The sequence below is a fragment of the Pecten maximus genome, chromosome 6 (genome assembly GCF_902652985.1).
Source record: "Pecten maximus chromosome 6, xPecMax1.1, whole genome shotgun sequence".
Classification (NCBI taxonomy): Eukaryota; Metazoa; Mollusca; class Bivalvia; order Pectinida; family Pectinidae; genus Pecten; species Pecten maximus.
Window position 1 is genome coordinate 31,986,604 of NC_047020.1, and position 14,849 is coordinate 32,001,452.

Sequence of the window (14,849 nt, forward strand, 5' to 3'; positions counted from 1 at the left end):
AGTTAAAAATCAGTAGCGAGCAGTAAAAGGACAGACGCCCGACGTTAGCTCATAATTCCTATTCAGGTAAGGATTAGAACTGGTTAATAAAAGACATTACATTGGATTTCGTGTTGTTTTATCAGTGACTGCCAGTGTCAAGTTCGTATAAATTTATACCACAGGAAACGACCTAAATAAACTCGGTTTCTCCGATCTCTGTGCTTTGGTAATTGGAAATAATATGGAATATTTTAAACTTCAAAGCGAACATAGAAATGTGTCAATGATAAACATAAATGATTTTAGCTGCAATTGTCGGCGAGTCCTTAGATCGTATGTCAAATTAGGAACACATGGATGAAACGGGGATGTATGACCCCCCGATTTGAGGTGCTAGAGCAAGGGTACGTAATTTCGCACAGTACGTAAATTCGCACACCTGACGATTTTTTGCGTTTTTCCTCTTAGTGGTCGAGGACTGTGTTTTTTTGTTTATATGTTGACTAATGTCAACCTTTAGTGGAACATTTCCCATTTTAAGTACATCTTTCCAGATTAAGTTCGTTTTGAAAACAAATTTTAACTGATACAACTCTCTTCCGATAAAATTGTTACTGGATGATTAAATATTTTATTTAAAATAATCCCAGTTATTGATTGGCATGTGAATTTGCAAATATTTAAGGAAAATATCATTTGATCAGATTGTAAACAAAACTGAATACAAATCCACCAAGTATAACCAATAACAGCGCTGACCTGCTGACACCCCGTCATTTTCGCCGCCTTGTTTACATTACCTCTGTAGGGAGCGGTCATTATTTAAAGCAAACATGGAAGCAAATTGACACTTTCCAATTTTACATTATTTTGTTTTTAAAGATTTTTTAATCATGGCATTGGGCTTAATCTTAGTTTAGGATGTTGTTTGTCTACAAAATGGTTGAAAACTATTTTTACTAACAAAATTTAAGAAGTTAGATGGGTGTGCGAAATTACGTTCCCGATCGACTTCAAACCCAGCAATAAACACAAGTTAACAACAGCTCCCATGCGCAGTGTTACGTGTGCGCATATCAGGTTGCACACTTGTATGTTACGAAGCATTTGTACATCTAACAATGTGAGGTATTCTTTTTTGATTTGAACTTGATTTGATGGAAATGTATTTAAAAACATACCGAAAGTGTGCGAAATTACGTACCCCCACTCTACGATTGCACTGTGCCGCGAATAAGAAAATCATTAAGGTTTTGTTATTTTAATACACACATTTTTATACAATTAGTAATAGTAATCTGACAATTTGACATCAGTAAAAACACAAACAAAAACACCGTTTATTAACAATAATAACGCAAATATTTTCATCCAAAATCGACCCAAGTCTAACAACCATTACGGACCAAATCCAAGATGGCGACGTGCATTTCGGCTTATCGGGTAAGTCGGTTAATCGGGTAAAAAGTCCCCGCAAATAGGCAACCCGATTAAGCGGAATGCACTGTAATTGGTTCTGAGGCCTGCCTGCATCAAAAAACATGTAGCCACATTACTGATTTTATCGCAAAAAAACCCCAATAAAACTAGATTCCCTTATGAGCCCGTATACTCGAGAGACAAAAATCAGGAAGAAGTGTTCTGCATTCTGATTTGTGCTTTAGTCTCGCCGATATTGCAAGCGGTCAAATGAAAAGCAGTTACAAGCGCTAAAGAGACCAAACGAAAAGCAGTTACAAGCGCTAAATAGACCTAACTAGTTGATGCAAATGGCTATCTCCACGCAGACGATGGTTTTGATATCCATGCACACACGTTGTGCAGAGTCGGAAAGGATCAACATTAAATACTGCCAGAGAATATACTTGGGGGATTTTTGGAAGCTTTACAATGGCAGAACTATACACTTAAATAAAGGATGGAGACATGTTGATTGGGACATGGATGTTTCCTGACAAACTGAAACAATGCCATGTTTCAATTTTGTGAACATTTTGCTGTTTCTTGATAAAAATAATGAACACAGAAGTTTTTAAAATATTTAATTTTGATGTGAATGAAAATTAAAAAAAAAAAAATTGCCCTCATCTGTTTTGTAACTAATAAAATGATAAACAATGGGCCCAAATCGCTCACCTGCAATGCAGTGATCTTTTCATACATGGATCCTTCAGTTATTTGAAAGCATGCTACAGGACCAATATAATGTCTCTCTGCACTTTGGCTTTTCACTAAAAGTCATTTAAAGATTTAAGCATACTTGATCGACGTGACCTTGAATGCGAGTCAGGGTCATTCATTTGAACAAACTTGGTAACCCTTCACCCCAGCATGCTGCAGGCCAAATTAGGTCTCTGGGACTGTTGGTTATTGAGAAGAAGTTGTTTAAAGATTTTAGCCTTTTTGACTCCTGTGACCTTGAATGAAGGTCAAGGTCATTCATTTGAACAAATTTGGTAGCCCTTTACCGCAGCATGCTACAGACCCAATATCAACTCCCTGGGACTCTTGGTTATTGAGGAGAAGTCATTTAAAGATTTTAGCCTTTTTGGCCCCTGTGACCTTGAATGAAGGTCAAAGTCATTCATTTGAACAAACTTGGTAGTCCTACACCCCAGCATGCTACAGACCCAATATCAACTCCCTGGGACTCTTGGTTATTGAGAAGAAGTCATTAAAAGATTTTAGCCTTTTTGACTCCTGTGACCTTGAATGAAGGTCAATGTCATTTATTTGAACAAACTTGGTAGCCCTTTACCCCAGCATGCTACAGACCCAATATCAACTCCCTGGGACTCTTGGTTATTGAGAAGTTGTTTAAAGATTTTAGCCTTTTTGACTCCTGTGACCTTGAATGAAGGTCAAGGTCATTCATTTGAATAAATTTGGTAGCCCTTTACCACAGCATGCTACAGACCCAATATCAACTCCCTGGGACTCTTGGTTATTGAGGAGAAGTCATTTAAAGATTTTAGCCTTTTTGACTCCTGTGACCTTGAATGAAGGTCAATGTCATTCATTTGAACAAACTTGGTAGCCCTTTACCCCAGCATGCTACAGACCCAATATCAACTCCCTGGGACTCTTGGTTATTGAGAAGAAGTTGTTTAAAGATTTTAGCCTTTTTGACTCCAGTGACCTTGAATGAAGGTCAAGGTCATTCATTTGAACAAACTTGGGAGCCCTTCACCCTAGCATGCTGCAGGCCAAATATTAGGTCTCTGGAACTGTTGGTTATTGAGAAGAAGGCGTTTAAAGATTTTAGCCTTTTTGACTCCTGTGACCTTTAATGAAGGTCAAGGTCATTCATTTGAACAAACTTGGTAGCCCTTTACCCCAGCATGCTACAGACCCAATATCAACTCCCTGGGACTCTTGATTATTGAGAAGAAGTCGTTTAAAGATCTAAGCCTTTTTGACTCCTGTGACCTTGAATGAAGGTCAAGGTCATTCATTTGAACAAACTTGGGAGCCCTTCACCCCAGTATGCTACAGGCCAAATATTAGGTCTCTGGAACTGTTGGTTATTGAGAAGAAGTCGTTTAAAATTTTTAGCCTTTTTGACTCCTGTGACCTTGAATGAAGGTCAAGGTCATTCATTTGAACAAACTTGGTAGCCCTTCACCCCAGCATGCTGCAGGCCAAATATTAGGTCTCTGGAACTGTTGGTTATTGAGAAGAAGTCGTTTAAAGATTTTAGCCTTTTTGACTCCTGTGACCTTGAATGAAGGTCAAGGTCATTCATTCTAACAAACTTGGTAGCCCTTCACCCCAGCATGCTACAGACCCAATATCAAGTCCCTGAGTCTTTTGGCTATTGAGAAGAAGTCGTTTTTTTTTTTTTTTTAGCATATTTGACCCCTGTGACCTTGAATGAAAGTCAAGGTCATTCATTTGAACAAACTTGGTAGCCCTTCACCCCAGCATGCTACAGACCCAATATCAACTCCCTGGGACTCTTGGTTATTGAGAAGAAGTTGTTTAAAGATTTTGGCCTTTTTGACCCCTGTGACCTTGAATGAAGGTCAACGTTATTCATTTGAACAAACTTGGTAGCCCTTCACCCCAGCATGCTACAGGCCCAATATTAGGTCTCTGGGCCTTTTGGTTATTGAGAAGAAGTTGCTTAAATGGAAAGTTGACGCCGGACGGACGGACGACGGACGGACGACGGACGCCGCGCCACGGCATAAGCTCACTTGCCCTTCGGGCAGGTGAGCTAAAAATACCTACCTCCCTCATCTATTTTTTCAAAAATTGGCCTGAGAACCAACTTATTAATTTCATATGGCCTAATATAACCCGAGATATTGTGCATACTTGGTAAACTGATTTCTCATATCTCATGATGCTGTGCTCTTGATGATAAGACATCATTGATGGATACCTTTCGTTTTCTTATGGGAAAGCTATCTTTCTATAATCCAAATTTTGCTCAGTGTCATTTGGTTGTTTTCCTTCATGTTATCTGACTGGAGATTTTTTAATTTTATATTCCTTGGTCATCCAGATCTCAATTAGCATTAAAAACTTTGATTTACTAGTACTACTCCTTATTTACCACTGCAGTACATAGAAAATCATATTTTTTCCTATGCCATTGAGGAATGGAACTTATCACCAAAAATAACACTGTACCTTGTCCGACCCCGAGTCATCTCCATCATCATCCTCCATCAGTAACTGGAATGCTGACATATTCGACTTTTTCTTGCTTGTGCTGTTCTGGACCTCAGTTTCTTCCTCAATGATTTCTTCCTCTAAAGCATCATCTTCATCTACTTTGGCCTTATTTTTCTTCTTGTCCTGTTAGTAGAGGAATTACCACAAATCAGAAAATCATAAATATTCATACTGGTTTATGTTATTTTATAGGTTTGGCAACCAAATGACATTATTTGGAAAATAGTATCATGATTGTATTTTCGGACAATATCTCCATTTTGATCAGAAGCCTCCAATATGTTTCCGTAACAGTACTAGTTCTCCAAACATTTGATGTCTCAAATTGTAGTCATAAATAAGTTACACCATTTGACCAAGTTTAAAGAGGCATACTGGGTAAAGATGTCTCCTACCAGGCCTTGCAGACACGGAGGAAACCTATTTAGTCCCCCAAGTTTCATCAGTAGGGGGCTAATAATTAATCGAAAGACACATCAATTAATGGCCATTAGACTAGTTAAACCTGTGTATAGTGACCTGGTCACCATAGCAACCAAAGTTTCCAGAAAACAAGAGGCCCAATGGGCCTGTATCGCTCACCTGGCATTAATGTAAGAAATTGGTTTAACATGAATCATCTTTAACCTTGGTGAGTTATGATGTAAGATCATATCATAATAAGGTCAATCATTTGAATATCAGTGGTCTATAGGCTGATAAGCATTCATCTCAGCGTATCGGTAACCAAATGTTATCAGTCACCTTTTCGTGTTTTTTTTTTAAAGAATTTACTTACTTTATACTTTACATTTTTATAAAACAAATTTGACTCCTGTGACTCTAAGAGTAAGTCAAGGTCATCCTTTTACACTTTAATCCCAGCATATAACATTCCCAACATAAGGCCTCTAGGCCTCCTTGTTAAGAAGACAATATTTTAGAACATTTGAAAACATATGTCCTTGAAAGCAGTTCAAGGTCATTCTTTTGAACAAGAGGCCCATGACATGAGTTTTGATGTGTAAAAAGGAGGTGTTCTCTTTACATGAAGATTTGAACACATCTGATCTCTATGACTCTAAAAGACTTTAAAATAACTTGATAGTCCTTCTTTTCAGTAATTATTGCTACTTGCACAATACCATGATTCTGGGTTTCTTCTGAAAGGTGAATAAGTTGTTCATATTTTAGCACAATTGACAACTATGACCTACATGTACAGAAGGGAGGGTTGAAGCATGCATTTAGGTGAAGTGTTGATATATGTGGTTTGATGCTCCCTACCTGTGTTTTTTCTTTCTCAAGAAGCTGAGAAACTGGTTGGTTTGCCTTTTGTGGTAATGTCATTGGGTGAGACAATTTACCCTAATTGCTCTCGATGTAGTTTAAATTAAATGACTTTATTTTCCAAAAATCATGTTTTAAATACACCATATAATAGAAACGTCAAGTAACAAAGTACTGTATTATGGCCAGGCACTATATGTTGTTCAGTGAGGTAGTCACAAACTACTACATGGAGGCCCTGCTTTAAAATGGCCTCAGTTGTTGATTGGGCACAACAAATTGTGACTTTCACTTAACAAAACTGGTAACACTTTATCACAGTATGTATTGTGTTACATTTCATGCATGGTTAATATACATGGAAAAGAACAATAAACATATTGTGTTTGCTTTAAACATTTTATTAATAACATGACATTTTTGTAGATACAAATTTTTTTTGTAGAAGGGAAATAGATATTTTCATATCAATGTATAAATAGAGGAATTATCGACTACCTGAGATATGGACTACAGCAATAACGTCCTGTTAAGTTTACATTACTTGCATATAATACTATCTGAATATGCTGTTTCGAATGAATTATGTTTTTATGGAGGGATTTTTACCCTTTCTTTACAGACCTGCCAGTGATGCTCTCCATTTAATTATTACTAAAGGCTATATTTTTTTGGATTGATACTGATCAATGCATGCAATGGTGGAATTATAGTATAGATTAGTATAGCTTACAGATTTCTTTATTACATGATATTAAAGTAGAACAAAAGGTATACATAACAATATTTCCACATTAAACAAAGAATTGGTAAAAGCTAAATACAATTATTTCAACACTGTTAAAGCAATCATAGAGTCATTTGATGTCTTCAATATTAAGATAATATCTTTTTTTAATGATGTCACATTTTCATGAAAAAAGTTACTAAAAAAATGATTACAATAGTTTGCATATTCAAAAGTTCAATATCAACGTCATGATAGTGTATGATCTTTTGAATATTGATTAAGTGAGTGTATGATAATCAATTGTTTTCCCAGCATCCAATATAGTGGATGGAAGACTTTGGTTAAACGTCCTTTCCATGGTACAGTATAGTGATAATCAATGTTCACAGTTGATGGAATACTTTGGTCAAACATCCTTTCCATGGTACAGTATAGTGGTAATCAATGTTTACAGTGGATGGAAGACTTTGGTCAAACATCCTTTCCATGGTACAGTATAGTGGTAATCAATGTTTACAGTGGATGGAAGACTTTGGTCAAACATCCTTTCCATGGTACAGTATAGTGGTAATCAATGTTTACAGTGGATGGAAGACTTTGGTCAAACATCCTTTCCATGGTACAGTATAGTGGTAATCAATGTTCATGGTGGATGGAAGACTTCAGTCAAACATCCTTTCCATGGTACAGTATAGTGATAATCAATGTTCACAGTGGATGGAAGACTTTGGTCAAACATCCTTTCCATGGTACAGTTTAGTGGTAATCAATGTTTACAGTGGATGGAAGACTTCAGTCAAACATCCTTTCCATGGTACAGTATAGTGGTAATCAATGTTCATGGTGGATGGAAGACTTCAGTCAAACATCCTTTCCATGGTACAGTAAAGTGGTAATCAATGTTCATAATGGATGGAAGACTTTGGTCTTCAAACATCTTTTCCATGGTACAGTAAAGTGGTAATCAATGTTCACTGTGGATGGAAGACTTTGGTCAAACATCCTTTCCATGGTACAGTTTAGTGGTAATCAATGTTCATAGAATTAGTGGATGGAAGACTTTGGTCAAACATCCTTTCCATGGTACAGTATAGTGGTAATCAATGTTCATGGTGGATGGAAGACTTCAGTCAAACATCCTTTCCATGGTACAGTAAAGTGGTAATCAATGTTCATAGTGGATGGAAGACTTTGGTCAAACATCCTTTCCATGGTACAGTATAGTGGTAATCAATGTTCATAATGGATTGAAGACTTTGGTCTTCAAACATCCTTTCCATGGTACAGTATAGTGGTAATAAATGTTTGAAATATTTTTAATTCTTACCATTATTATATAGGTAATTAAGGATAAAAGAAAAAAAATAGAAGTCAAATGAAGGCAATGTGACATCAGATATATGTACAAATCATAGTTTGTCATCGTAACTCATTATCTTCATGGCAAAAAGTCCTGTAATCGTATTTGAAAAACAGTACAAGATATGTTAACAAGCATGACACAATGATAATCATTCAATTTTCAAAACTATTTTGTAGATAGTTGTTGGAAGTCTATATATAATATTTAGATTAAAATGTACATTTTACATCTATATTTATAAATACATACAGAAGATTTTTGTTATGACATTGCTGACAGGACTCTCTACTGTAAATGTTTTGTTTTAATTCTTAGCATAGAACTCGCTACTTTTTCTTATACAACTCCATTTAAGGGGTTGACAATAACAGTATTTTGGGTTGGTATATCACTCAGCTGCTGGCAGTTTAGCACAGTATGTGCTTTGAACATCAACGTGAAGTCACAAAGCTGCATTATAAGGTGGGGGTTTCCTGTATTGTTGGAATTGTAGAAAACTGAAACATAGCAAATCCATACTATAGAGATATTAGATATAAGAATTAGTGGCACATATGGAGAAAGCTAAGAAAATAGATCTAATGTGCACACATATGTCTGGAAATTTTAGCAGCATCCTAGCAGCCATGAGCTGTTGTGTAATACTGTCAGTGTCAACCCCTGTGATCAAAACCCCACCCCTCCCTTTACTGATTCACACATTCAAACAGAATAAAAGGAACAAGAGGCCCATGGGCTTTAACGGTCACCTGAGATTTGAAATATTTCAGTTAATTTAAATGACCCATTTTAGCCCCGCCCATCAGCCCCTGGGGGTCAGTCAGGGCCAACATGTGTATACCATCAAACTGCCATCACAAGCTGATAATGTTTACGAAGTTAGAATTAATTCCAATACTAATCAAACAAATTATAGTCAAAAAGGTGATTTCCCTTCAAAACTATAGTAAAGTTTACCCCCTCCCCAGGGGGTCAGTCAGGGCCAACATGTGCATACCATTATTTTGTCAACCCATGCTTATAATGTTAACTAAATTATATTGAATTCCATTACAAATCCAACAAATAAAAGTAAAAAATGTGATTTCCCTATATAAACTATAGTAAAGTTTACCCCCACTCCAGAGGCAAACATGAGACCCCTGGGTCATGAAATTCACAATTTTGGTAAAGCACCTTAAGACCCTTCCATCTACGAAGAGTGTTTGATTCCATCATACCTGAGAGTAGAGAAGAAGATTTTTGAAATTTCAGTCAATTTGACCCTTTTTAACCCTGCTCCTCAGGCCCCTGAGAGGTGAGGACCATATAATTCACAATTTTGGTTGACCTTTAGCCATAGAAGCTTCCTGCCAAATTCCTTGAATTTGGTTTAGGGGTTTTGGAGAAGAAGTCGAAAATGTAAATTGTTTACGGACGCATGACAGACGATGCACGGCGGCCGACGACGGACAAAAGGCGATTAGAATAGGTCACTTGAGACTTTGTCTCAGGTGACCTAAAAACAAAAAGCAATTAAAAAGAAAAGTGGAGGGCCGGAAGAACTGCATTCCCCCCAAAAAATATTTTTGTTCATTCCGGTTTCGTCTTGGATGCTACAAAGTGATGTCTAAAAAGCAGAATAAACAAGTTTGTGATCTGACCAGCAACATTCTACAGTGCTTGATATACAATTTTGTTCATTCGTAAAAATTAGGTCAAGTTTAGAACCAAAGTCAGTTGTGACACATGATACAACCTGTCTGCAATTGAATTCTGACTCCATCCAGTGTAGAAATGTTTCGTTTTCTGAGGTATCAACATTAAAATCTCCTAAAATGACAAAAGGTTCATCGGTGTTTATCACAGGTTTTATATGGTGTCGAATTTGTGCTTTTAGATTTAAATACGAGCATTTTGGTGATTTGTAAATAATGGCAACTTGAATTTTCTTGTTTTCCTTGCTGACATTGGCAATCATGCACTCAAAATCAAATGAAGTGAAGATATATTTTTTTGCAAATTGAATGTTTTTGCCAAAATAAATTGCTTGTCCATGATGTGGAGTCTGAGTGTTTTGTTGGTCATTTCTCTCAATACAAAAACCTTCAAGCTTCAAACTGTCACTTGAATTACTCGTTTTCAGTTTTGTTTCTGCAAAAGCCAACACATCAGCTGCTATAATATTGAAATCATGTCTGATATCTTTGATATGTAATGGTAAAGACCTTACATTGAGGAAAGCTACTTTGAGTTTGTTAGAGGAGAGAGTGTAAGGTGGTATGTAGCACAACTGTAATGGAGCCTCCGTGTACATCCGCAGCATTTCATCTGTAACTGCAGTGTCAACTGAAATTTTTTGTTCATTGAGATTTATAATGTGCAAGTCAGACAGATTTCTTACACGACTCATTGCTACATAGTGCATATGTGGCTGTTTTCTAGTGGAAGTCATGTCCACTACAACTTTGTTTAAAGTGCATCCTTGTGATTTATGTATGGTTTTAGCTGCTGCTGGTCTGAGTGGAAACTGTATCCTGATGAAGGATTTTCTGTTGTACAAAAATGTGCGCTGTGTATCAAATATGGGAGTCCAGGTAGGCAAAATGTGGTGTGAACGTAAATGTTTATATGTTGACCTAGCTTCATTTCCAGTTGTATCATCCTCAAACTGTACCCATACAATGCTGGGTCTGTCTGTGTTTGATTGCTTGTATTCTATGTATTTTACATGACAGCATGCACCATTGACAAGCCCATCTTCAATGTTTAAATTGACAGTGATTTCATACGCCATACCAACAGCAATGGGAGCAACATTGAGTAATCCTCCTGTCTTGCTGATTTCATTTGGAAGTGCTCTTACAAGCCTCTCTTTTACATTTGTAGGAATGTCGCCAACAGCTGTATCAAGTGATGGTATTCTGACTTTGGTGTTTTCTGTTTGTTCAAATATATTATCATTGAAATTGTCTACTTGTTTGTTTGTTGTGAACAGATGTGGGGCCTCTTTTGGATAATTTATGTCAGTTGGTTTGACAACTCGTGACATCAAAGTGGAAAGATCTGATTCAGATAGCCTGCCATTTACCATACAACGCATTCTGTTCAGAAGTTCAGCAAAGTCTCTGTCATCTTTCTGACGCATGATTTCATTCAGTTCGTGTACTGTAAATAATGCTTTCCATATGTTTGTTGCAAGTGGACCCAATTGTTCTTGTAGATTTTGAAATATCCAGTGGTCCATCACAGGTTTCAACTGATAAAGGTCACCAATAAGAATGACACTAACTCCTCCAAACAACTGTTTTTGATTACCTTTGATTCTCTGCAAACATTCATTAATCAGTGAAAACATTTTGTTTCCAACCATGGAAACTTCATCTATGATGACAATAGACAAATCTCTGTATTTAACCCTGAGTGAATTCAGTGTGTCTGAATCAACATGGTAGCTCTGATAACCACGGTTTGGAAGGATTTTAAATGCAGTGTGTATTGTTGTACCATTGATGTTATGAGCAGCTTTTCCTGTTGGTGCACATAAGAGAACTTTGCAGTTTTCTGGATTGTCGCCTTCTCTAGCACAAAGATGTCTTTTCAATGCTTGGTACAATGTTTTGATAACAACAGATTTTCCTACACCAGCACCACCTGTTAAGAATGCATACAATGGACAATCTTTTGTTTTGATCCAGTGCAACACATGCAAGAAAAATTCCTTTTGTTTTATATTTAGTTTGCGTACGAGTTCCAGGTACTCTGTGTTTGGCAATATGTTAGGTGTATAGTCTATATTTGGGAATGTTTGTGATACACCGATATCAATTCCAATATCATAATCTTTGTGAGAGGCACTCTGTGGTTTGTAGTACACAAATTGTTCACTATCTCGTGAGCCAGCTTGATCATCTTCCTCCTCAATATGCTGTGTCAATGGTGCAATTTGGTCAAATTCTTCACCCATGTCATCTGTTGCTGTTTGTAGGGCAATATCAAGTTCATCTGCATGATGTTCATATTCAATAAGTTTGGTGTCAACAATGTGTCTAACATGCTCATAATGTTCTTGGAATGTACTAAATCCCCCTAGTAAGTCAGTATCCTCTTTTCTCCATGGCAGGAATAATAGAAGTTTTTCTCTGTAGTGGTTTTCTGGGTCAGTCTTTGCATTGTATCGCACATAGCGAATTATTTTTATATTTTTTCTACGTTTAAACACAATCCCATTTGGCATGGTGAATGTTGTCCAGTTTTCTGAAATAGTTACGGTTTCATCCTCACTGTCAGAATCAGACATAATTATGTCATCATCATTGTTTTCCTCTTTTTGGTCTTTTTTCTTTGGATATGTTATGTCAAGTTCCGAGACATAATCTGCCAAACACATTGTTTGAAGCTGTTTTGGTCGTTTTGAATAACGTTTCACAACATTATCTGATTCAATGTCAGTAGATTGTGGTGGAAGTTCTTCCAATATATCTTTTTGCTTGAGAAGAAATGTCCTTTCACTTGCCTCTGATGTGTTGATAAAAACAACATCTCTAGATGATTTGGTGAGTGGAAGTTGGAGTGTAAGATATGCTGCTTCTTGTGCACAAACTTCAACACTGTTTAAAAATTTGTTGCCCATATGTCTTACTTGACGCTTGATATCCATATTTCCTTTTCGTGCTTCTTTACAAGCTTCATCAAGGAGTATACTCATTCCTCTTTGGGATTTGCTGATATAAGCCACAATGTACACAGCACATGCATAAGGATCAAGTACAAATTGTAGATCATGATTAGCGTTCCATGCCTGTAGTAAGGATGTCATGTACGGATTGATTCGTACCTCAGACGGCTTTCGTTTAAGAAAGACCTTTGGGGACTTTAGAGATGATCTAATACACAAGATGTACTCTTCTTCTGACATGTTGGCCACATTTTCAAGAAAGCTGTTAAACGTCAAATGCTCTGCATCTTTCATATCTGTAATTTTCTTCTGTAGTTCTTGGTATTTCTTTTTTAGATTTTCATGATCCTCATCTAAAGGCTCCAATACCATAGTTTTGGACATTGGCGGCAATGGAAAGCCAAATCTACATACAGGTTTTCCTTTCTTTCTGCATGTTTTTGAGTGTTTGTGTGTTTGTATATCGATATGCGAGGAGAGATGATCTTGTACATTTGCATTGCAAGAAGTATGTTTGTCAACAAATTCTGATATTGCTTGTGCAGAGTCCTGTTTGTATTTAGGAGCATTTTGTACCCACATCAACATGTGTATATGGGGCGAGCCTCTGTGTTGAAATTCTACTCGATAAAAATAATCTGTCAAAATGCCAAGTGGAGCATGGTCAGACTTGAGTACAGTAGTAATGAAGTGTTGAACTCTGTGATCAAAGTATCTTGCACATGTTATAGGGTCTTTTTGTACCAAGCTTGTTTTGTCGTTCCATGTCATGTTGATTATTTGGTCTTCAGTGTAACAAAGTTTGTCGTTCAACTCACCAAGTATTCTCAACAGATCATGCCATCGGGTATCACCGGCAGATAACGAACCAAACCAAGTTGGTAGTCCCAGTTGTCTTATCATAGCAAACACATCTTTTTTCCTTTTTTCTAAGTAAGGCGGAGAGTTTCTTAGAGTCCTGAATATGTAATAACCTTCATCAAGATTAACTAATTTGTTCATATGTGAAGAATTTAAGGCATCTGCAGCAGTTATATTTTTCCCTTTGCTTTTGCATCTTCTGATAGCCAAATATACTTTGTCAGATATTTGTTTCATTTGGATTTTCTTCATTTTAAAGAAAATATTTGGAACCGAGTTTGCAGCTCTTCGGTCTACATGACGGAGTTCCCACTTTACAATGTCACTATAGTGGACCTTCACTTCTCTTTGTGAATTTTCAACTCTACTTTTACCACAGAAAATGGCAGGAAAAGATAACTCCTCTGCATTTTTGTCAGAATATAAACTCAAAGGATGTTGACCTTCTCCAGGTGCAAATGTGTATGTTGAATCACATTGAGGACAAATAGGTTCTATCAATGTATCTGAATTGCCAATTACTCTTTCTGTTTGATCAATTTCACTGAATGTGTCAGATTCATTTCCTCCATCATCTGATTGATCAGCACTTTCACTTGAAGGATTTGCCATGAAAGAATGAATAGATTCATCAGCTGAGGTGTTCAGTTTCGAAATCCATTCTTCATCAATTTCAATGCCAGATGATTTATATAGATCACTGTTATTGAATAACCAGTGGAGAGCCTGAAGTACTTTGTAAGGGCGTACGTTTTCTGTGAACTCACACTTATTGTAAGCCAACTTTCGTTTTATCCTAACTGGTATGGTTGTTTCATCAAACTGGCGGGGTAGTGCTTTGATTGTTGGTTGTATGTCTACTGGAACATTCACAACATTGCCATGAATACTCAATTGACCACCTCGAGGGAGTTCTCTCATCTGCATGAAAGGTATGCGTAAAGCAACCAATCTCTCTTCAAGTTGATGTAAATCCAGTTCAAATGGTAAGGGAGGAAATGACAATTTATTTGCAGTTGACAAAGTTGGCAGTTTTTTATTTTTCAAACTTAATGAACATGTTCTACATATCCATTCTTTTCTATCTTTGGATTTGAAACCTGTGCTACATCTTTGAAAAAGGGGGGAGAGTTCAATGTTTGAAGGCAGCTCTGTAACTGAATGTCTAAACCATGTTTGGTGACAACAGGTGCATACATATGTTGGACCATCAGCAATAGCTTTGTGGAATTTATCAATAGTAATGTCCAAGGTAGACCCACACTTAAATTGTTTTTCCTTTAAGGACATGGCTGGGTCTTTTC

At 36.9% G+C, this 14,849-nt stretch overlaps 1 protein-coding gene across 3 annotated transcripts in view; it reads right to left on the reverse strand.

The window, feature by feature from the left end:
* Positions 1–14,849, reverse strand: part of LOC117329537 (eukaryotic translation initiation factor 5B-like) — a 103,086-nt gene that overhangs the window by 70,446 nt on the left and 17,791 nt on the right. For 2 of the 3 annotated variants that reach the window (XM_033887526.1, XM_033887524.1), the window contains exons 4-5: positions 4,621–4,788; positions 4,355–4,360 (exon numbers count right to left, since the gene is read on the reverse strand). In XM_033887526.1, the coding sequence (XP_033743417.1) occupies positions 4,355–4,360; positions 4,621–4,788 (174 nt within the window). The remainder of the gene's footprint in view (positions 1–4,354; positions 4,361–4,620; positions 4,789–14,849) is intronic. The other variant, XM_033887525.1, reaches the window with a different exon arrangement.